At 40.3% G+C, this 23527-nt stretch overlaps 5 protein-coding genes across 5 annotated transcripts; 2 read left to right on the top strand and 3 right to left on the bottom strand.

Moving 5' to 3' along the window:
* Positions 1-906: 906 nt before the first annotated feature.
* Positions 907-4673, bottom strand: LOC135623772 (UPF0664 stress-induced protein C29B12.11c-like). Its single transcript, XM_065127099.1, has 5 exons — positions 4467-4673; positions 2898-3009; positions 1582-1653; positions 1269-1492; positions 907-1177 (listed from the first exon to the last, which is right to left on the bottom strand). Exons 1-5 carry the CDS (start codon positions 4574-4576, stop codon positions 1069-1071), a joined length of 627 nt encoding a protein of 208 aa, XP_064983171.1. The 5' UTR covers positions 4577-4673; the 3' UTR covers positions 907-1068.
* Positions 4674-5794: 1121 nt separating this feature from the next.
* On the bottom strand, positions 5795-9297 carry LOC135623771 (DNA repair RAD52-like protein 2, chloroplastic). Its single transcript, XM_065127098.1, has 4 exons — positions 8870-9297; positions 8038-8075; positions 6999-7090; positions 5795-6082 (listed from the first exon to the last, which is right to left on the bottom strand). The coding sequence occupies exons 1-4, from the start codon at positions 9175-9177 to the stop codon at positions 5921-5923; spliced, it is 600 nt and encodes a 199-aa protein (XP_064983170.1). The 5' UTR covers positions 9178-9297; the 3' UTR covers positions 5795-5920.
* A 3893-nt stretch (positions 9298-13190) lies between these two features.
* Positions 13191-17085, top strand: LOC103999281 (BTB/POZ domain-containing protein At5g60050-like). Its single transcript, XM_009420997.3, has 2 exons — positions 13191-13878; positions 14483-17085. The coding sequence occupies exons 1-2, from the start codon at positions 13312-13314 to the stop codon at positions 15452-15454; spliced, it is 1539 nt and encodes a 512-aa protein (XP_009419272.2). The 5' UTR covers positions 13191-13311; the 3' UTR covers positions 15455-17085.
* A 147-nt stretch (positions 17086-17232) lies between these two features.
* On the top strand, positions 17233-19523 carry LOC135623770 (small ribosomal subunit protein uS8-like). Its single transcript, XM_065127097.1, has 4 exons — positions 17233-17367; positions 18662-18805; positions 18885-19045; positions 19194-19523. Exons 2-4 carry the CDS (start codon positions 18673-18675, stop codon positions 19290-19292), a joined length of 393 nt encoding a protein of 130 aa, XP_064983169.1. The 5' UTR covers positions 17233-17367; positions 18662-18672; the 3' UTR covers positions 19293-19523.
* LOC135623769 (protein SOSEKI 5-like) lies at positions 19524-22177 on the bottom strand. Its single transcript, XM_065127096.1, has 2 exons — positions 21375-22177; positions 19524-21282 (listed from the first exon to the last, which is right to left on the bottom strand). Exons 1-2 carry the CDS (start codon positions 21404-21406, stop codon positions 20496-20498), a joined length of 819 nt encoding a protein of 272 aa, XP_064983168.1. The 5' UTR covers positions 21407-22177; the 3' UTR covers positions 19524-20495.
* Between the last annotated feature and the right edge of the window lie 1350 nt (positions 22178-23527).

Raw genomic sequence — 23527 nt, 5'->3', positions numbered from 1 at the left:
AAAAAGAGGACATCATAGGTGTCGACACTTTGCTCTATGTCAGTGCCACTTTGACAACTGTGTCGATATCGACGCAAATACATAGCGACAAAAGAGCCATTTGGCATCTACATTAGCACCAATGCGCAAATGCAGATGCTAAGCGACGTTGCTCTGCATCTACGTCAGCACTGATAATAATACAAGGAAGGGTGATACTTATACTTCTTCCCCCCTTCCCCGATCCCTCATCCTTCTTCCCCCTTTCATCGCTTGGCATGAACAAGGGAGAAAGAAGGATGAGGGATTGAGAAAGGAGGGAATAAGAATGAGCAATGCACTCCCCACATCATTGCAAGTGCAAAGCTGCTCTCCCTCCTTATCGTCCTCCTTCCCTTATAAGAAGTCACAAAAGTCTGCAGCATTCATTTCGACCACTGCATCGTTCTCACCGATCACAACCACAATAGCCACCCATGATCTCCAACGATGTCATCATCCACCACTACATAAAACGTAACTAGAACATTAAAATTATCTTTTTATCCATCATTTTTAAATTTAAAAATAATATTAAAATAAAATAAAATAAAATATTTTATATTTATAATTATGATAAATAAAACTAAATATTACACATTCTTAGTAATAAAAATTTTAAGATATATTTTTTAAGTCTAATATATAGCCATACTCGATTTAAGATGTTGGGTGACACGCGCATGTCATATGGAGTAAAGCCAGCCATTGTGAATAGAAGTCGCACGGGAACATATTTTGTAAATCCACGCAATGTATAACAGAGCAAATGACATTCCACCATGGCTTGCTCTAACCTCAGACTAATAATGGCAGTGATAGAATCTGTCTCCAAAGTCGCAGAGACTAATTTCCACCTTGAACGATCTACCAGAATCCACAAATCCATGCAAGCAAAATATCAGCTTCACATACAATTTTACTACTAACATATTACCAAATGTTTTCAACACCCATTTTCACATCTGTCATATGAAAAGATACACATGTAAGAGCTTAAGAACATCAGAATCTGTATTCATTATTGCATGAGATGGCTTGATTTCACACTCAATACGAGTTCTCAGCAGACTGAGGATGGTAGGTTCTTCGCCTCAGTTGAGATTCAGGTGTGGGCTGCTGCAAGAAGATTTTAGTCGGGTCGTTCGGATCCACATACCTGCACATTGGAAAAGTTGATGAGAGAAGTCCAGACAATGAGTAAGCATCTACATTGGAACTAATGTATGCAATTCTGATCATCCACTCACGCATGTCTCATCATTTCATCCACCGGAGTCTGAGCAGCTTGCAGTGGGTCCATGCGGGGCGCAGCTTCATGAGCAGGGTAAGCTGCTGCATGCTGGTTATATTGCCTCACAGTTGCAATTAGATTTAAGAACAGAGGGACAAAAGTTCCACATCCACCTTCCTTGAACAAGATCTTGAATGAATGTGTTGAGTAAAGAGCCCTGTGCTCACCCTCTGGAACTACCTGTTGCGGAAACAACAGGATGAAATCGCGTAGTTGTGTAATGTAAGATGGTGAGATAAATGATCAAGAGTACTTCTCTCTACACGTACAGGCTCCACAAATCCAGATATGTTATTACAATGAAATATTGGCTGGTTAAACTTCTCTCCTCGCACAAAAAGCTGCAAACAAAAGACAGCCGAGCATTAACTATGGGTAAAAGTTAAATATGCAATAGCCCAAAACTAAAAAACGACAAATGCTTCACTTTTTTTTTTTCATTATTTCATTCACTTCTTGTGCACTTACTGTGAAACTTCCTAAAGGATTTTGCAGCAACATTGGATGGTCATGCTACCATATGTGAAGAAAGGATTTAGATCATAAAAGGACATCTGAAAATTAGCATGTGATTATTTTTTAGGAAATCTGCAATAATGATGTGTTGATCACATAGTTCAAAGCTTGTGCATTATCTAGCTTATTAGTTTCACGTAGATGCGAACTAGTTAACAGCATATCATGTTCAATTGGTGACTGTTTGATGGCTTTTGTGGAAGAAAATGTTATGACATTCCAGTGTAATGATCATACAAATTTTGAGCCATATTTCTAACTAAGCAAGTGCAAAACAATTTTTTTGGTTCAGCTGCACAAATATAAGAGCGAGCCATCTATTCCTAATTTGGCCACACAAAGAAAGAGAAGTAAATTGGTGTTTTTATTTTAACACAAAAACGTCACATGTATACCTTTAATTACTTCAAAGTCTTTCTACAATTCAAAAACCGACCAAGTAACACAAAATCACAAGGTTGCTTGGAGCATTGATTGAACCAAAGTATCTTCTTGTCACAAAAAAGAATACTTCATGCAAACAGAATGACATCTTTCTTTTGTAATTCTTGTTTGACAGGGAACCAGAACAGAAAGCCCTACATCAGGTGGTATACAACTTGCCATGTGAACGAGTCTCCTTCTGACTGAATCTGGTTAAAGTTGGATCAGTTTGTATTGGTCTCCAGTGGAATATGAGATGAATTGATCGGGAATTAGAATATCCTGATTGGGAGACATTCTAATTTATGCATCTCATGACAACATTGATCGGGATGAAAATTAAATGGATCAGTCATAATACAAATAGGCATTTGCATTCTATTCCAAGCTAATTTGAAACATGAGTCTTAAAAGAATAGCCCAGGCTCCCACAAATGTGAGATAATGCTGCCCAGTGATCCTATCCAGACATGACTCCCCAGCAGCAGTAATCAACTTAACAATAACAATTTCACATCTAAGTTCCTAGTTGATAATGCACCAAAGAATATGAGAAGTGAAATATACTATCACAACATGTATTATTCAAATTGCTATGTATTAAGAAAAAACAAGCAACATGTATGTCAAGTCAGAAAGCTCGTACCAGAGGCAAATCAAAAGCAACAAAGCTCCCTACAGGCTTCTTTGCAACAAAGACCATCCTTATGTTTGACAAGTAAATAGTTCCCTTTGCCTTGACATGACCACCATTTGCTCTGAGTGTAACAGAATGTGAATGTCAAAAATCGCATTTGATCACAATCCACTGGCAACTAACAAAAATGGAAACCATGATGCATGTAATAATAAATACCTGCAATTGGTTTTATAAAAACCAGATACATGTACCGATACACCACAATGTCATCAAATTTCTAAATCATATATGTAGATACAGCAATCACTTGTTACAAACATTAATTTCCTAACAGAAAGTGTCAGTTGCAATTTTTAAAAGATGCACATGACATTACTTGCTACACCCTTCACAAATTAAATATTTTGATTTAAATTGCACAAGAAAAATTTTCACATGAATTTTTGGCTATAATAACAAAGGCACCTACCTGGAAAGAGCAAGTGTAAAGAAAAAACTACAATCATAACTTGGAAAACTAGAAATAGTAAACATGAACTGGCAAACATTTGATAGCCTTCTATGATACTGCAGGAATTTGCAGAAATTTGAAATAATAGTGCACTCCCTACATATCACCAACCAGATATTTTCCTAGTGAATTGCCTTGTTTTCTGTGGCGCTCACAAAGGATTCTACAGCTAGGTGATGGCTTATGCAGATCACATATAGGTATAATAGACACTACAAACTTACTTTTAACATTATCATCTCATCACTGTGAAAGACATCCAAAAACAATATCATCTTAGGTCAACAATGATCATACATAATAGAACAGATTACACACAGACCTGTCAACTCAAGGTCAAAATTATCGCAACCACAGAAATTACAAATGCCTATGATGATCTATTGAAACATATGAATGCACAATTCAAAAATTACAGGATCCGCAGGTTACCACTCATAGTTGCAGAAAATTCCCTTTTTTTTTTCCATCTGAAATGTGTTTGTCATAGATCCAATAACAGAAACACAAGGTCGAGTAAAATTGACAGTGATGGTGTGCAATTATATAGATGCCTTAATCTAGAAAAAATTTTAAGGTAGGCATCCTAATTCCGAGCATCCATGCAAATACCTAACTTGAACCGGATTAACTTAAATGGACCTCAATTTATACCCACCCTTCGCATATTTTCTTGTGTACCCCGTAAAGGACTCAAAATTGGCAAATCCTATTCCAATATCTCATTATGTGCGCCAAAATTCCAACAATTCCCTCACGTCCTAACGAATTTACAAACAGGGTTCTCCAGATCAACACACGATGCGATGAATGCCTTGTCTATCCTTACAAATTTCTCAAAATCCACATCGAATAACATCTAATCAGTCATAATTCGCATCACAAGAACATGTAGAACATGGAATGGCTTTCAGACTTGTAATCGAAGTTCTAAGGATTTTTTTTTCTCCTCATCGGCCACAAGATCGAAAGGAAAAGATAAAAGAAATTATAAGGAAAAGGTTAAAACAAACAAAGAAATCAAGAACGAGGACGGTGGGGGGATTGCGAGGATTGGAACGGACCCGGCGATCTTGTCGATCTCGAACTCGACGCCATCCCTGGCGAGCACGAACATCTCGCCAACGAAGGGGACGGGCATCCCGTTGGCGAAGAGCTGTGGGTTCAAAGCCATCTCTCTTCCCTTCCCTAACGCTCCACCCGCTGGGATCCCTTTGCCGACTCGGGAAGCTCTTGATATAGAAAGAGGGGGGTATTGGGTGGATGATTCCAGATGAGTACCGAGTTGCGTACACCGCGTCACCGTCAAAATGCTTGGTCGACCGGGTGATGTGGATCCGTTTCGGAACCCCACGCATCCGCTCCGATAGGCATGACAGCGTGGAACTCTTGCATGGCATCAACCGTAGAAACACATTAAGATTGGCGCTTTTTTTTTCTTTTTTTTAAAGACAGAAAAATTAGAGCGAAAATATGGACACTTGTTCTATCGTAGCGAACCATAAAGTCAAACTGCATTGAGCCGAGGTAAAGGTCGCTGCATCACCGTTGAAATGCTTTGTGGGTCGGGTCCAACTCACCAGTTTCGGAACTCTTCCATGGCATCAACCGTAGAAATATACATCAAAATTGGTGAAAAGTTGGCCGAAGCTTTTCTTTTTTTCAAAACAGAAATTAAACCTTACTAATTAGAGCAAATATACACACAATCTTTAATATTCGAGCACACCAAAAAGTTAAGCACATTAAACTAACCCCGTCCAAAAATAAGAGGATTCGGTGGCACGAGCAAAAATAGATCGTATGTTTGATTTTTCTTTTTTATATTTTTTATATTTTTTTTACTTGAGTCTGTAAAATGTGTTAGAATTTTAAAATATATCAATTACAAATGGATCAATGAATTAAGTTCTATTCTCACGTTGTGTATGAGTGATGTAAAGTCATGAGTTATTTTTTCAATAGAATAATTTTAACGTCCATGTGTGAAGAGTCGATCGAAATATCAATTATATGAACTCGTGACGAGTTTCAACATTGTAAAAGGGTAAGATACAAAAATAAATTTAGTTTTTTATTTTAATAAATTTTATTAGTTTATAGATAATAAGTTGTCACATGACAACATCTACGAAAAAAAATAAATATAAAAAAGAGTGAAAGAAATAAAGTTAACGATTCATCTCTACAAATATGAAAGCCTATCAATTAATAATATCACAAAAAAGATTATTCTTCAAATCAAGTTAAGAATATTATATTATTTGAAAGAAGAAACATATCATATATTTAATTTGATATGATCATAATTTTCTTCATTTGTATAATTTTTTTAAAATCTTATACTTGAGCCTATAAATAAAATAAAATATTACAATACATCGATAAGAAATGGATCGATGAATTAAGTTCTATTCCCAGCTCAACCAAAATAAATATTGTTCTTATTGTAGTAATTCATCGCATATGAGCGACTACAAGATTGCTTGATGCTGCGGTAACAGAAAATTTGCTCCCTCTACAGTGACTTATTCTCTGTTGCCTCATCCTCGTGATACAGATACAAGCCAAAACCAAATCGCGCGCAGGCTTTGCAGAAGGCCAACTCTTCAGCTGCTGCAACTGGGTCTTTAAACTGGCCATCGCTCATAGACACTGTTCCAGTGGACTCACGGTGAGCCTGCAAGCATGCAGCACTAATCAGAAACAAAACGAAGGAATCAAATCTTCACTTGTCTCAATAAGCAGGTTGGTTGGTTTCCCACATAGATAAACATGCAGATTTTTATGATAATGTTGAATGTCCTTAAGTGAGGAAAGCCTCTATTGACGCAGAACTCTATTCCCTCTCCCTAGAATCAAGGAAAAGTCTTTAATTTCTTCCACATTGGCATGAGGGTTACAAGTGAGTACATTGGTGTACTTATTGGCGAACATCGATTATTTGGGTCTACATGATAATGGGTATAAGAAAATTTGCAAGGCATATTTGAGAAACTATTGGGTGCATGTACTGCAGGGGTGTTTAAAATGCAGAGGTCAAATGTGCTTGACAAAGTAGCGATCTTAGAGAAAATTAAGTGAATGCCGGGGGCAGAAATCAAGTTCCTATTGATAGGGAAATCACTAGTTGTCTAACTTGGCATTTGAACCATCAAGAACCACCTTCAGTTCAAAATTAAGCCTGGTTGCTATGTGAACAGTGCTTAAGATTCACTGAATGATCAACCAGAATCATGCCTGTTGTGAGAGACTTGCTTAAGATTGGCCATCAAACCAAGTGCAGTGTGGGTCTAATTGAGCTCATATACAACATTTGTCAAATTCAACTATTAAATATGATGTGGCCTTGGTATAGATGAAACAGCACAAGAAGTCATAATCCCATGCAGCAAAAAAAAAAAAAAGTCATGAACAACAGATCGCTTCAGGATTATTGGGTTGTGTTGGAGCACTGACACCTCCAGAGCTTATTCTATGTGACTGATTAACATGCTTATATTATTTTCTTAAAAAACATCCCACTCACAAAGACCAAAGAGATAAATGAAATGAAAGCGTGGAAAAAATATAAAAAAATGAACTGAGGGAAATACCACTCCATCTGATCCTCTTATGGTGACACGATACACCACTGTCACGTTTCCATTGTCCGAGAATATAACATCACGTACTTCTCCACACCAACCTAGAAAAAGGAAAGAGATAAGAAATTAAAAGTCTAAACCAGTGATCCCTAATCAAAGGATTTATGGAGCACTACCATAAACCATTTTAGTGGAAAAGATGGGCCAATTTAAGATCCAAGATGTTCTATAATTGTGCAAATGACACAAATTATCCATGTTCCATCATCAACTTTCAGATAAGAATAAAAAAACAGTTTAAATATATTTTTTGGGGCAAACATAATAATAACTTTAAAAGATAAATACCACATGCAGTCAGATATCTCTCGCAAGCTATCAGAGACAAAGTTATTCGTCAATGACATCAATAACTGAATAAAGCAAGCGACACCGTGTAACAGACTTTTCTGGCTGGTTGGTCAAGCATTGATCAAGCATTAGTTATTGAAAATTAAGTTCAACCTGGAGCGGCTTTGCTATGATATATTTCCTAGGAATAACGCAAAACTTGCCTGAAACCAGCAAAACAATCCAACCCAATTCAAAAGATATATATGTCGGTTTTTGGTCAAGAGTTATTGCCTTGCTATAGATTCATCGAGTTCAGTCCAGTCCTATATATCTTTAGTACACATTTCGACCTAACCCAACCAATTTCCAGCCCCAGTAGACTGACCAACTTGGAGGGCTAACCTTTCTACCGTATCACTTTAGTTGATGGAATCCATTAGAAAAAGTAAAAATGCATACAACTCTTGAGTTTGAAAAATCAAATCTGCAAAAATGTAAAGTGTAATAACACAATGCAGAATTAGTGCACCATCATACTGAAAATGAGCAATGTATTCCTATAGTTGCATTAGTTGAGAAGAAAACTAAAGCAATGTGAAACCCATGCAAATAAAATAGGGTACATAGGAATTGCTCCAATTTACATGATGATAGGAAAAAGTGCTCTACTGAAAGCTAATTAATATTCACAAAGGAAGAGTTTTTGTTTTTTTACCTGGGGCAAAAAAGCTCAGCATTCTGTTGGTGTGATACCTATATAAAAGTAAAACAACTACCAAATTAGCCCAGCAAAGGAACAACGCTTATGTAGCAGTTAAGCCAAGAAAGTAGCCACAGACTGCACAAAGGATCAGTAGCAGCATGTTCTCCATCTATAAACATCTATAATTAGGATCCCGCACGATTAAAAACTAATCATCGAGTGTCCTCAATAACGAGGATAAAAATGATGGACAAAACATGTCTCTACTGAAGGTCCAATGTGCACAAAACCAAGTCAATGCATGGAGTATATTGGGTGCAAGGTACCAAGAAATTTAGGATACTCCATGGTCAATTAAATCTTTTCAATTAAAATTACAGTTCACTATCATTCAAGAACTTCCACGACAATAAAATGAAGTCATTCTTCTTTAACATTTAAAAATGAATCCAAAAACAATAAGTTTCAATTGAACTTGTCGACTCCAATAGAGATTTATGATACTGTTACCAACAAAGAATGAGATGATCCTAATCAGACGAAGTCCATCGTCAATGACCACATACATTGCATCCCAAAAGTAATATGATCAAAATATTGCAGATCAACCTTCCACAGATGCTATGCTAATATAATAACAAGAAACCTAACACCCAATTCAATAAGGAAAAAGGAAGATATTTCGACTGTGGATCAACAAATCTCTGTTTCATGATCCTTAGGCTTGAACCAAATTGCGACGCTATGTGGCGTCACAGATGATTTCTATGTTCATCACAACGTAAGATGCGCACAACGAGCAGCAATATCGAGGTAAAATGGGAAAGGAGAAGAACAGAGATACCAAGGGATGGAGTTGTCGGCGGCATCGATGATCTGGTCCGGTACCCTTTTATTCAGATCTCGGAGGATCTCATTGAGGGGGCGAGTGAGGGACGAGGCCGTGTCGAGCGGCACCACGTAGTTAGAGTTGGTCATTCCGGCACCGCCACGGCCACCGTTTCCCGACCCCACGCCCTTCTCCAGCGCCGCGGCCACCACACTACGCCGAGCCATCCTAGCCACGCAGAGGGGCCGCACCACCTGTCCAGCTGCAGCGAAGTTGGGGAGGACCGATCGGGACAACAAGGCACCGGCGCCGGCGGTCTCCATGCCACAACACCCCACCACTGCACGGAATCAAGAGGCGTCCTACGGCAGGGGAGGAGATGCAGATGGAGGAGGAGGAGCGCAACACGTTTTGTACTGGCCAACCTACCAACCCAACCGCCCACCTACCATCAAAATCTCACCAACCTCCGCCATTAGACCGCTTGGTCGAAAAGGCTGTACCCACTGTTTTTCAAATTTACAACTTTATTCCTCCGTGTTATATATATATATATATATATATATATATATATATATATATATATATATATATATATATATATATATATATATATATATATATATCCCATCAAATCTCACCGATGTAGTTATGGAAGTCTTCCTTCCATCACAATCTCCCCCGTCATGACCGCTCGAAGGTTGTTGTCAATTCCTCGATCTCGACCATTTTTTAATGGTAATTTAAGTATAGGCTTTACAACTCAACTAATTTTCTTCTCCTGATATTGATTTATCTTTTCATTGACTCTTAAGGTCGGAGTTGTCTCTGAAAAATTATTTCTACGATTTGCTCCATCGAATCTCAATAATCCTCCATGTCATAGTCATAATTATGATGAAAGTGGTAGTACTTGGTGTTACAGTAAGTAACTTTTTAGCCGTGACATCGGGGTCGACACAGCTGGTTCAGGGCTCCAAATGGCTTGGTTCAGACGTGGCTCCCCCTTGGGATCCTGAGACGGCGGATGCAGTGGGCCTGGCTGGGAAACTCCGCCCCGCCGAGTGGGCTCAGCCGCGGTCGCGTACCTACACACAGGTCGGGTCGGTAGCTCGGCCCGACCTCTCCGACGATCAAGTCAGTGATGTTGAGTGGAGTGTTGAGTGAGAGAGCCCCTCTCCCCTGTCCGTTAGGAATCAGGGGGTATTTATAAGCGGGTTTGATGTTACCTGATGTGCCATACTGCCGGAGCAGGATCATACCTCTGATGGCGTCTGTCGCTGTCGTGGGCGTTGCGTGGAGGGCCGAACTGTCGCAGGGTATGGGGGGGGTGTTAATCAACGCCTCCCCCTGTCTTGGCCGATCATGAGGGTTCCGTCGAGGGGGTCGTTTGGGTACGTTCGGTATGGGCGCGTGTCGTGTCGTTGTTAATGCTCGTTCTGGGGCCGTGTGCCGCACAAAGCGTTCGTCGTGGGGGGGGGGGGGGGGGGGGGTATATTACGTCGAATCTGGGGTGTTATGTCAAATCAGTTTTTTACTCCTATCACTTGGATTTGTCCCTCCTCTCCAATTGTATCTTCATCGATTGAGGGTCTTTCAAGAGCTATTTTTTCTTTTATCTGTAAAAATACTTTGGTTCTAGTCATGTTCAAGGGAGTTGACTTGGACCACAAACAAGTTAGCTCGGTTTAGTCATTTCTTCTTTGTCGTGGTAATCTCAGTGTTGGGGCTGACGGTAGTAATTCCTATCCTAGCCTTTTGCATGTCTCCTCGCGCCTAACTTGATATTATTGCCTCTATGATAATATATTGGTTAGCCCTCTACAGCACCTCGGGTACCGTCGTTGGCAGCCTTTCCACTAACGATCAAAAAACGCGAGAGGGCTTGAGCCCCATCATAAAGGTCTATATTACCAATGACAAATGGGCTTCTTGCATACCTCGGATCAAAAAAGAGCATTTCTTCCTCCCCTTGCCTGAGTCCGAAAAGCATTATCATCGATGGCCTCGAGCACATATTCCCGAGGAAGTAGAACTTAAACTCCTTTGTGAGTTGAGCAAAAAAGTCAAAAGAGAGTGGCTTCAAGCAAGTGTATCATTCTTGTGTCAAGCCTCTTAGTGTTGTCGGAAAGACACGACACATCAAGGTATTTGAGATGCCATATAGCGACATTTAGGCATGAAAGACGATAGTATGCTCAATCGGATTGGTATATTGTCAAAAGCCTCCAATGACAAGATGTGAAAGTTCATCGAGATTAACTCCTCTTGAATGTTTTGAGTAAATAGGGACTAACCCAAGATGGGATTGATTGGACTTTCCGTTTGGATTTTTGGAGCTCTCACATTATCTCTTTTGAGTGTTAGTCTATTTATCATAGTTATATCCTTAAGGAGTCATTCAACGAGTCTATTGATTGGGTCTCGGATTCGGGTAGAGCTAAGAAGTGTGTGGCGATGCACTAAATTCCACGGTTAGGGAGCAGGGCACTCTCTTGGCCGATAGTTCCATAGGTCTTGGGCGATTTTGAGATGCTAGCATCGTATCGAGTAGGGGGAATCCTGATGGGCATTGGTGCCGATGGTGGTTGAGGTATTAATCATGATTGGGATGATGGTGTTGCTTGTTGGGCTAGCTGAGGTAGGAGCAAGTGATAGCATGCATTATGCTCGTTAGCATCTGGACTTGTTGGGTGAGGTTTAGGAATATCTCAATAGAGATAAGTAGGTGGCTCAAGGTTATCCCTAGGGGCAAAAGGCCTGAGTCATTGAAAAGACTTCAGTATCACGCTAATGTTTGCATCGAAATGGATGCATCCACACAAGAGAATGATGGTAGTTGCCCCCCTTAAGTAAAAAGTGTTATGGATTAAAGGCAAAGCCTTCTCGTTAGATTGCTCATTGAGAGGACTGACGGGCGAATGTTCTCGCATCAGGCTCTCCTTTTAACGCCAAAAATATTAGAGGAAATCATCATCAACATCTAAGTTAACCTAATGTGGTTTAAACCCAATGACACCAGATTATCTGAGGTGGAAGTGTCGAGCTCCTAGGGTGCTACCTAGACTAAGACTGATGTTGGAAAAAAAATTTCGACAAGGTTCCTTAGTGATCAAAGTCTCTTAGTGGGTATGAGTTTTTCTTGGAAAAAGAGTCCCTCAACATAGTATCAGAGATTAGCTTTTATACTAGCCTTGAAAGGGACAATTTGTAATCGTCCCAACATTCTTCTCTTAACATTTTGTCCATATGTGGGCAGTAAGAGGGAGATAGCCCCAAATTATTTGTTTTGAACTTTTATTCATACGGGCAAATGAGTAAAGGACGACTTAGATCTTTTCCTTCCATAATAGCTTTCGTGTGACAGTTACATGTCGAATGATGATTGATAGTTAATATATTATTATTATTGCAATTGTTCGTTCAATCTTCTAAAGTCCTTGTTTTTCTCCTTCCTCTCTTTTCTTTCATGCACGCAATATGGTCACTGAATTGTTTATACGTCGGGACTTGTATACCGCTCATTTTTAAACTAATTAACTTTCTCTTTTATTAGTCATACGGGACCTGAGCGAGGTTGGAAATTGACTGACCCTTTGTGGATACATATCGTAAGGGTGCATCATGACTTAAGCAATCCTAACTAAGTTTGAGAAATTAGTGTAATGATGCTTCATGACTTAGGTAACTTTAGCTAAGTCTATGACTTATTACAAGAGTACCTCATTATTTAAATAATTCTAACTAAATCCGTCCCCTGTTAGATCGCTTGCTCTAAGGCTAAGGCTGTTGTCAATTCCTTAAAAAGATATATATGTTTGCTTAATTGACTTCTAATTCCAATTTTACATATATTTCCCGGCCCAAATATTAACAAAAGAAATGCATTAACTATCCATAAGAACAAGTTTTGAATTCTTTGACATGGCCAAACTCATACTTGCCTATCATATAATCGTCTTATTATACAGTTAAAATATTTATCTATTAATTTAACTGACATTTGTGTAGTTTAGTGTACTGAAGGTATTACTTGTCATCATGTTGGATCACCTGCAACAACCATATTGTATGATTTGTACCACCTGCTTTTAGCTGTCATGTGTCGCCACTATCTACTCGTTAATCCCAACAAAAGTCTCATCGCAGAATACTATTTGATCCGTCTCGCTTGATTCCTACCACCATAGCAAACAGCGGATGATCAAATTTTCTGTACGTGGTTGTTTATGATTGGAAATTAAGCTGTTTTGTATTTGAACCGCCTTTCTGTTTCCCCGCAGTCTAATCATTGTAGTGAAAACGATCCGCTCACCGAATGCTTCTTGTCTGACCTCCGACCCGCCTCTCACGCGTCGTTTGCGAGAGGAGCCTAAAGTTGACGTCTCGCTCTCTTCCGTTCCTGTTTAGACCGGCGGCGGCGGAGCACCCGATCCCGCTTCAGTTCTCGCACCCTGATGGCTGAGGCGGCCGAGAACCTGTTGAAGTCCGGCGAGGTCTCCGCTATGATCCGCCAAGGCTTCATCTCTTCCCCTCGCCTCTCCCCCACGTCCTCCCCTCCGCCGCCTGCCACTGCGACGGCGGTCCACCCTTCCCCTCCGCGCCCTTCGGTCCCGTCTCCCAAGTCTCCTACCCTCTTCGAGATGATCACGCATGAGGACCTCGCCCGCCGAGTCTCCTCGCGGACTCACCCCTCAGGCGACCAGAAGCGGCTCCGTCTGCTGGAGAGGATCGCCGCGATGATCGCCAAGGAGGGCCCCGGTGACGTGGAACTTTCCGTCAGCTCCGGCGACGGGTTTCGAGTTCCCATGGCAGTACACCGCCGGGTGCTGGCGGCGCGGAGCCGGTTCTTCGCGGAGAAGCTGGCGGGGATAGGAGGCGGGCCGGGGCGCCCGGTGATGGTGGAGATCTGCGACTGCGATGACGCGGAGGTGTACGTGGAGGTGGTGGGGCTGATGTACTCCACCGATCTGAGGCGGAGCCTTGCCGGTGAGGACGTCGAGAGGGTTCTAGGACTGCTCAAGGTAACCTCACCTCTTTCCCCAAATCTTTCTTCTCTACCCAAATCTTTTAGCCACAAAGATTGATGGAAGAACGAGGGTTTCTCATGGCAAAGTTAGCTGTTTGAGATTTAAAGAAAGCATTCCCAAACACAATCACTTTTTTGCTTCATTCCCTTCATAAAGTTCAATCATAAAGTTGCTCTTTTAGGGTTCTTTAGCTGCTTTTTCGAGTAGTAATATGATCTTGAGTTGCGTAAACGGACATGCACAGCAATTTATACAGTGATTAAAGATGTGCGATTGGTATCATAGAATTGAAAATAAAAAGTGTTTTGTTGATATGACATTGTGAATCTACTGTTGTGGATTCAAGGATTCAGATACTGCTATGCATAAATCTGGTTTTGGGATTTAGAATCATTTTAATGGAGGACGCTCATTGCTGTTTTGAGCTTAAGGAACCTGTAATGGAAGAACAAGAGGCTTACTTCTGTTTCGCCCATCTTACATTATCTCAAATATTATCCTTTTTTGGTTCAATGTGATAAGTAGTATGCTTTTGGCAGAAGCATCTCCTTGAGGATGAAAAAAAAGAAGTAAAGCAATTTGCGAATTCGTGGTGCAGGTATCTGTAGATATAAAATTCGACGATGGGATTTCGGCATGCCTTGACCATTTGGAAGCCATACCTTGGTCCGAGGATGAGGAGGAGAAGGTAATGTCCACTCTCAGCAAGCTTCCGATTCGGCAATTACATGAGTCGATCGAACGAGTCCTACAAAGGGTTTCAGTGGAGCCTTCGACTTCTGCAAATGCCGACTCCATTGTGGTAAATGTTCTGCATGGTGTTTTGCAAGCTAAGGACAAGAAATCTCGTCGAGATATGAAAGCCTTAATAGCTCGCTTGCTTAGGGGAGACCTAAATCGAAGTGATATCTGCTACAAGAATCTTGAAGTCCCGAGGGAAACCCTTTACCAATTGTGCCACAAACATATGGATTGTCTTATGCTGTTGTTATCTGAGGCTGCAAATATAGTTGAAGGTCAGGGGGATCGTGCTGCCTTGATGGGTGAGGTCGCTCGAGAAGCTGATAACGTGCAGTGGCTTGTTGACATTCTGATAGATAAGAGGATTGCTGATGAGTTTGTGAGTTTGTGGGCCAATCAGAGTGGGCTCGCCACTTGCCATTCCAAGATACCATGCATATATAGATTTGAGATCAGCATGATCACTGCTCAGCTGTGTGTTGCAATCGGCAAAGGACAAATTTTAGTGTCCAAAGATGCAAAAGTTTCTCTTTTGAGGACATGGCTGGAAGCTCTTTTTGAAGACTTTGGTTGGATGAAGAGAACTTCTAGCACTTTCAACAAGAAGATGGTAGAGGATGGGCTCTCTGCGACAATCTTGACGTTGCCCATGGCAGAACAACAAACAATTTTGTTGAGATGGTTCGATTGTTTTCTGAATAAAGGTGATGACTGTCCCAACATCCAAAGAGCCTTTGAGATCTGGTGGAGGAGAGCTTTCATTAGACAGTACGCAGGGGAACACGATCACTCTCATCTGCAGATGGTTGATTCCGATAACCACATATAAAGGTACTCTCACTAAGTATAACTGGATCAATCCAATGATGTCAATAGTCGTCATGCGAACACTAGATAGAAGCATTCTTTTCTTTGTCCATACATTTCATTTCTGCTCATGATTGTGTTGTGGAGTCATTCTTTTGAATTCCGTTAGAAGGGAAAACAAATGAGAGGATGAATACTTCCCATGAACGGTCATACGAATGAGAAATGCAAAGTTTTGGGTGAAGCATTATTTTAGTCTTACTATGATACTGTTGGTAGTTGATCCATTGTGTGTTTTCAATCTTTCACACTATCATGTGGAAAGTATGAATGCATATTGCAATATAAGCGCATCGTCACAACATATTTGGATTGTGTATTCATTGCTAGACAATAATAAAATGTGAGACGCTCGGAGACAGTATATAGCAGTTGAGAAATGTCACATTAAGGAATTGAAATATATTTATCAGGAAAATGACATCATTTAGAGAAGTAGAGGTATTAATTTGCATTTCTGATAGTCACAAGATTAGACAAAGTAACCATTGAAAGAAGATGAGAATCCTCTTTTTTCCTGAAAATCCATGATGTCAACTACTTAATATCATAGCAATATATTTTTGTACTATATTTGATGGTTAATGAGCTTGTCTGCTGTAAGAGGACTCTTTCCTATCCACCTAACTCTTGTTTAAAATATTTAGTGTGATATGTTCTTCAGCCAAAGCTTTTCCAACTCTTAATTGTAACATGACCAGTTTTCTCCCATTTATACATTATGTTCAAATCTTTTACATGTAAACACTTTTAGAATGTCATGCAGAGATTAAAAGACAAAATTGTATAAGCTGTGTTGCCTGATGACTACTTTGGTAATACCATCTTCCCTTCTTGACAACTTTATGTATCAAAGTAAATGCCCCTCAGCTGTTATTTTGGTCGATCACTTAAAAACCTCTTTCTCTACTGCTTATTGTCATACAAATCTTCTCTCTTTGTGCCACCAAGCTTACACAGGACTGCTGCAAGCAAATATAATCTCCACATGAAAATGGATGCTGATTATTTAGTGGTTAGTTTATTATTGCACAGATTTGAGTCTATTATTGCATAAATAATAGTTATGGATTTTGAATCCATATTCGAATGTCTTGTGTGGTTTAATTTCTTTTTTTGTGTTATTTCTTAGAAGTATTTGAATTAGATCAGTGATCATTTTTCTTTTTCTAATCACCAAAATGGTTTTTTTTGTAGAATTATTAAATTTGAAACCTAAATTAATATTAATATTTTTTTTAGAAAAAAAATAGCTAACTTAACTCAAGATTATGCTATTGAAACTTTAGATCGACTTTGACTATAAAATATATTGACTAAGTTGGAAGGTCAAGAAAGCATCTCTCTCTCTCTCTCTCTCTCTTGATGCATCAATTATATTTGACTTCAAGATCACAAGAGAAGAATGAGGCTATATATATATATATATATATAAAACCAAATCCTCTAAGAACAATTAGATAAGTTGGATCAAAATGCCAGAGCCAAATCAAATCTGACTCGGTCAAGATTTCCTGATCTGAACTCAACTCATATAGCTATGAATCGTGTTCAATTAGGTCCAATTACATCACAAACAATCTGATTCCAATGGATTATTTAAGCCGGGTCGAGTCGTTGAATGGCTTCATGTGGATCAAGCCGAAGCACTATGGGCCGGCCCGGTTCGTTTAAGACTTTTAGGGCACTTGTTTCATTACCGTGGATTTACCGTTTGATCACGATCCAACGGCTAGGAACAACACTAAATCAACGTGACGAGAAGCTTCGCATATAAACCGCGGCCGCCACAACCGTCTTCTCCCCCGCTGTTGTTCTTCTTGTCGAGCTAGGGTTTCGGTTGGTTCTCTTCTCGCCGAGTTCGCCACTGCAAAGGTGCAATTTTATTTTTTGGTTTCATCTTCGCTTTCCCTTCGTGTATACGTGTTCGTTCTCTGAATTAGATTGATCTGCTTAGAGATGGAAATGCTATTTTGATTTATGTTTTATATCTTCTATTGTAGCATTCACCAGATCTGGAGGTTTCCATATCATCTGTACTCTTTATCTTTGTTTACTCATATGGTTTTTGGTTCTTCCAATCAAAATCGTTGCTTATCTATCGGATAGGTGTTATTCTATTTCTAGAAACCAAAACATCTATCACGCAGTATTGCTGCCCTTGCAAGTCTCTGATGCATTCGATATGGCCTGATTTCTATTGATAGTTACTAACCGTGAAAGAACTCCTCTTTGCTGTGCGGCACAAGCAAATAGAGAAAGACTCGAAAACTGTGATTTTTTCGCGGATATGTCCATCAAAATATTGAAATTGCATCTCTTCACATGTCCACTATTGACATTTCGAGTGTTGTCAGATCTATTTGTAACGTGGATTATTTAATTTCTTTTCTTTTGGTCGAGTTTGTTGATTTATGCAAGCCATCGTTGACCATATGTCAATTGTACACATTGAGCACCTCCTGTTTTTTATTATTTTGCATTTTCTTGTGGACATGTCGTTGTTACACTTTTGGTATCCTTTGCTTGGTGTATCAGCACAAGTTGTCAAATCTCTAACTTGTGTTATGATTTAGTTAATTTTTGTACCATATTGTTTTTTCCAACATTTTATGCTTGTTGAAATTACCCAGCAGACGGATCAGATGATCCACTCATGTTTCAAAAAGGTTGATCTCAATGTTCTATTTTGTTTGGATGCGTTAGTCTGCCTGGTTTGAGAAACATGGGTAGTCGGCGTCAGAATAAAACTGGGCTGTGGCATGGTTGTATTGATTGTAAAGAAAGTAGGTGTTACAATTGGGTGAGTTTTGGATTTGATTGTCCAAGTGTCTCTTGTACCTGATCAATCATAAACCAGCTGATACTTATGGACCTAAACATAACTAGGGTGAGCAAATATGTAGGCCAAATTGTGCCAATCGGCATGTATCTGTTCAAACAACTTAGAATTTGAAGTTATTATGGTTCATGTAAGAAAATTTTCATATTTAGGTTAGTAATCTGGCTTGATAAGCAAGCGGGGGTTTTGCTTAAAGTTATTCTAACAATGGTTGCAGCCTAGCTAATAAGTTATGGAAAGCGCTCACCTTTTCTCATGGGCCATCGGATTCTGATTCTGAGTATCTGCCTTTTGGTGAAATATGCATAGTCATTTGTTCTTTTGCAGATTTGATAAAGATGGTGAGAATCAGTGTTTTGAATGATGCTCTCAAGAGCATGTACAATGCCGAGAAGCGTGGAAAGCGGCAGGTCATGATTAGGCCATCCTCTAAAGTGATAATCAAGTTCCTCCTTGTCATGCAGAAGCATGGTTAGTGCTTTAACAATGTTTTGGTGGTGGTACTAGAGGAATTCTTTTTAATGATTTGAGTGCATGTTTATTTCCACAGGATATATTGGTGAGTTTGAAATCGTAGATGACCACCGAGCTGGCAAGATAGTTGTTGAGTTGAATGGGAGATTGAACAAATGTGGCGTCATTAGCCCACGATTTGATGTTGGTGTCAAAGAGATTGAGCCATGGACTGCCAGACTACTTCCATCACGTCAGGTAAGTAGCCCCAATGAGTTCTTGATATTTGTTGAACTCTTAAAGTTACTGAACTGGTAATGGGATATGATGCTTTTTCGATAATTTCCCATTACTGTTGTTGAGTTTCGAGATACGAATCATGAGTTTTTTTATCCTCATAATGCAGTTTGGTTACATTGTGCTGACAACATCTGCTGGAATCATGGATCATGAAGAAGCTAGGAGGAAGAACGTTGGTGGAAAAGTACTCGGATTCTTCTACTAGATTATGGGGTTTTTGCCAAGGTAGCAGATCAGAATTAGAATTCATGATTTTGTCGGTTGAAGAACTTGGTAATTTTTGATTGGTGTAGCTGTTTCATTGTCTTGGATTGAGTTTTGATTTTGAACAAATCAGACTGGCCCATTTCAGAGGCATCATTAATTCTTGTTCTCAGTAGTTGAGAATGTTTTGGTGAAATCCTCCATCAAGCCAATGCATCCTAATATTTGATCAGTAGAATGCTGAAAATTTGGATTTTTCATCTGATTTATATCTGTGTGCTGTGAATAGATTAATTGGCGCGTGGTGTCCCCTCTATTGGTGTTAAAATGCTGCTGGCAGATAAAAGAGACTAATCGCGTTTTGTACGAATCATATAGTGTATAAATGGAACAAATTGATTCATTTCTCTCAAATGTTTGAGACTGATAGCAACAGTGACACACCCATCTCGGTAAAGCGTTGAAGTTGAGGACAAAGGGGTGGAAGCAAGCCATCACAAGGCGTGTCGAAGAGGAAGAAGAAGAGACGAAGAAGGAAAAGGGATCACGGGGTATATTCTTCGTGCATGGTCGCCTTTTGCTTTCGGTGGCTTCATATGTCAAAATATGGAGACATTGATGAGGACAAAGGTTCTCTTTACAGTTCAGCATGCTGTTGCAGCCTCATGGAAATGGAACCTTTAGTTTGAGGCCTACTTAGTCTTTTGATGATTTGAAGTATAGGAAGCATTAGCACTACGGGGATAGGAAGATGGGATTTAGCTACAAGCGTTCATCCAATCCCAAGGGATATTTGATTTAGATAGAGAGATTAAAATTGGACTTTAAGGACAACATCTCAATTCTTGCTTCTGATTGGCCAACTGGTTCGTCCATCATGTCTGCACCTAATATTGCTTTGATACAAGAAGAATGCTCTGCTCGATCATCGGCAGATTATGGATCTCTACTTCTGTGGTTTCCCTTCTTTTCTTGTCTTGGCCTTTCTTGGTATGCATCTGGCACGGTCGTCTTCAACCTCTTTTGCCAGATTCATCTTCGAGCCCCTGGTCATGAATCCATGAAAGAAGCTGTTTCTACGTTAGTATATGAATCGACAATTCCATTCAAACTACAAGATTGAATCCATCTACGGTGACTCCAAAAATACATGTGATGATTCCTGAATGAGATGTTTAGCTTAAAAAGAAGGGAGAGTGGAAGCTTACCGATCGGCATCGTAAGATGAGGATTTCTTCAAGACCGGTGGAAGCTCTCCATCGTCATCATCACCACGCATCTTGTTGGTGAAGACCTCCTTGTCCTCCGAACTAATGGACCGGAAGCTCGGCATGTGCCCCATCGACTCGGCACGATCGAGTCTTCCGCTGTACTGCGGCATCAACGACAACCCGTTCGCCTTCGCTGAGATCGAACCGCACGAGATCAGATGCATCAGCACCGCGGAGGCCTTCACTCTCCCGCTCAAGCAGCCGCCGACCGACCAGCCCTTCTCTTCCGGCCTGACCGCCATAATGCAGCGGCCGTCGGCCTTGATCAGCGCTTCCAGCGTCTCCGGGCTGGACGACGAAGGTGGCGGCGAGACCTCGTCTCCGCTGAGCTCGGTCGCGGGGTGCTTCTCCGCCACCTTCGCAGACTTGGGATTCTCCGCTCGCTCCACTTCGGCCACCGGAGCTCGCCGCTGTTGCCTCTTGTGCTCCTCCGTCTGAGTAGACGCGTCGATGGAGTTTGCAGTGGTCTCGGCGCTCGTGTTGCTCTTGTAGAAAGAGCTCCGGGTGGCCTGCTTCCCTCTCGAAAAGGAGGCAGCAGAATCCTCTTGCGCGCATTTGGAGCTGGTAGAAGAAGGGAGAAAGAGTTCCTGGGAACCAGAGGAGGAAGAGGAGTTGAGGTGGAGAAGCTCCGTTCCTTTGAGCACATACTCATTGTCACGAACAGGGTGGATGAAGTCATCCTCCGAGAGATCTTGCCACACATACCCGTTCCTGTAGCTCCTGATGCGCAGAAAGGCAAAGCTTTAGCACGAAAGGCAAGCGCAAGAGCAGTAAGATCAGCAGCGAGACTCGTCTGCAATCTTAGCTCTTACCTTTTGGACGACCAGGAGTACAAACCAACCATGGCTCGCCCTCTGAGGACATGGAGACGGTTGATGACATCTGTAGAAGGAGCACACACAAGAGTTCAGGAACTAAATACCAAAGAGATGAATGCTCATTTGCACCTACACACACACACACACACACACCTCTGAGATAGAGTCCTGATGATGAGGAGAGAGGGACCTCCATGAAGTGAGGGTGCTCCAGGTGCCCATTTCTCGATAGGTAGTAAACCACCGCAGCTCTCGCTGGACTCGTCTCCCTCTCAATCCGAGAATGCTCAGCTCTCCCTCTGTAAGCAGCCGCCATTGTTGAATCCTAGCAACAAAATGGGCTGCTGTGATTACTGCACATAAAACGTCAGGCGAGGAACACAGATGAAATGATCAACCATGAGTGGTGTCTATCTCAGGTGGATAATATAGGGAAGAAGATGTAGAGGAGGACAAAGGACTGTGTAATTACACCAAAGTCAACCAGTACCAAGTAAAGAATCAAAATTCCCTGTAACGCCTGCAGCATTTTCCTTCTGTCCATCTTGCAGAGTGACAGAGAGGAAGAGGAATCAGGAGGACCAGCAGCCTCTGCCATTGCTGATCTCAAAAAACATAGAAAGAAGATGGCGCCAGATGATTAAATCAGTCAACTCTTGAGCCCGTTTGATGTGGAATTTGACTTGATGTTCTTCCTTGTAATCTAATTTTTTGAACTTGGAAAACAGAGATCAGAGAATCAAATTCAAAAGTGCATCACCTACCAATTCTTTACCATTGTTTTCCCCCATTACCTGTCTGGATAAGCATGATAAGAAATGGATAAGCAAATTCCCCCATTACCATCATTGTAAATGTTCTCCCTATCAATGTCGTTGTCGTCAACTTTTTTTTATTACAAATGCTACTTGTCATCTTCTTCGTTATCTTTTTGCTCACTATTGATGTCATAACATATGCGCGATGATCTCTCGATACTTATGTAGTTTATTATTGATGTTACTTAATGTCAATCAATCTTACTCGATATTGATCCAAAAAAAAAGGGTAAAAGAAAAAAAATGAAAGACAAAGAAAAAGAGAAAAAAAAAAGATTACAAATGCCAATCTCCATTCGTTTTTTCTGAAAATTCGTTTCATATATTTTTTATCTAAAAAAAATTAATGATTTCATGAAAGACAAAAGAACAAAGAGCTCTGTGAACAAAACCTGACATACAACAATACAAATCTCATCTTCTTTTTCTCCCCCTCGTTCACAAACTCCCATAAGAAAATAGCCGAAAGAATCTTTGCTGCACGGGCACCGAAGACGAAGACGAGCAATGCTGGGGAGCAAGTCGTAAAGGAGAAGCTGTTGCCTCAATTCTCGTGCGCACATGATACGAACGCTGGTGTACCAAAAACAATGCACAGGCTCACTAGCCATTCCTGTCACTGTGTATTTACACTCCACGGAGACGATGCCTACTCTTTAAAGTACCGCGGTCATGTCCTTCGTCATATCAATCTCATCCTGTGACGACGAGAGGAGACCCATCACTTGCTCTGTCTCCGGGACGGACGAAGAATGGCTCTGAGAAGCATGCCCACCATGTGAACCTTCGCTTGGAAGACTGAGGAAGAGTAGGCGTAGCCCCACGGCCTTCGGTTTATATCCGAATGGGATCCATCCAAAATTAAAATCGAATCGGATAGTAATTTTGAATCCAATTAAAATTAGAATTAATTTATCCAACTAATAGTTTAATAATAATTAATCAAAAATATATTATAAATTAAAAAAAAATAAGTGATTTTTTTTTAATAAGAACTTTGATTCATGATCGATTTAAAGTTCCATCGAACTAAAATAGAGAAGAATTATTATTATTTAATTATTAAGAAATGATCTTATGTATATTAAACTTTAACATCTTTTTATTTATTTATTTTAAGAACATTATAAAACCATTAATTATATATCAAACTCATAATTTGCTCTGATATCATCATATAAATATTTTCGATTAGGTGACAAGTAATTCCAAGGCAATTATCCTCAACATATTGTCCCAATTATCCTAATCTTTTGTTCTACAATAATGCAATAACTCATAAACATTCAGCATGGTATTCATCTTAGAGGCCCATCACTGATGGAGCCT

The sequence above is a fragment of the Musa acuminata genome, chromosome BXJ2-9 (assembly GCF_036884655.1).
Source record: "Musa acuminata AAA Group cultivar baxijiao chromosome BXJ2-9, Cavendish_Baxijiao_AAA, whole genome shotgun sequence".
NCBI lineage: Eukaryota > Viridiplantae > Streptophyta > Magnoliopsida > Zingiberales > Musaceae > Musa > Musa acuminata.
This window is presented reverse-complemented; position numbering and strand designations above follow the sequence as displayed.

Coding starts and splice junctions, on each gene's coding strand:
- LOC135623772 (XM_065127099.1), bottom strand. CDS start 4,576: ATGGCTTTGAACCCACAGCTCTTCGCCAACGGGATGCCCGTCCCCTTC. Junction 3,010..4,466: donor GAGATCGACAAGATCGCCGG/GTCCGTTCCAAT, acceptor TGTTACACTCAG/AGCAAATGGTGGTCATGTCA. Junction 1,654..2,897: donor TTGCTTTTGATTTGCCTCTG/GTACGAGCTTTC, acceptor TTTTGTTTGCAG/CTTTTTGTGCGAGGAGAGAA.
- LOC135623771 (XM_065127098.1), bottom strand. CDS start 9,177: ATGGAGACCGCCGGCGCCGGTGCCTTGTTGTCCCGATCGGTCCTCCCC. Junction 8,076..8,869: donor GCCGACAACTCCATCCCTTG/GTATCTCTGTTC, acceptor ACTTTTATATAG/GTATCACACCAACAGAATGC. Junction 7,091..8,037: donor GCTGAGCTTTTTTGCCCCAG/GTAAAAAAACAA, acceptor TCCTTTTTCTAG/GTTGGTGTGGAGAAGTACGT.
- LOC103999281 (XM_009420997.3), top strand. CDS start 13,312: ATGGCTGAGGCGGCCGAGAACCTGTTGAAGTCCGGCGAGGTCTCCGCT. Junction 13,879..14,482: donor GGGTTCTAGGACTGCTCAAG/GTAACCTCACCT, acceptor TTCGTGGTGCAG/GTATCTGTAGATATAAAATT.
- LOC135623770 (XM_065127097.1), top strand. CDS start 18,673: ATGGTGAGAATCAGTGTTTTGAATGATGCTCTCAAGAGCATGTACAAT. Junction 18,806..18,884: donor CCTTGTCATGCAGAAGCATG/GTTAGTGCTTTA, acceptor TTATTTCCACAG/GATATATTGGTGAGTTTGAA. Junction 19,046..19,193: donor GACTACTTCCATCACGTCAG/GTAAGTAGCCCC, acceptor CTCATAATGCAG/TTTGGTTACATTGTGCTGAC.
- LOC135623769 (XM_065127096.1), bottom strand. CDS start 21,406: ATGGTTGGTTTGTACTCCTGGTCGTCCAAAAG. Junction 21,283..21,374: donor TACTCCTGGTCGTCCAAAAG/GTAAGAGCTAAG, acceptor TCTGCGCATCAG/GAGCTACAGGAACGGGTATG.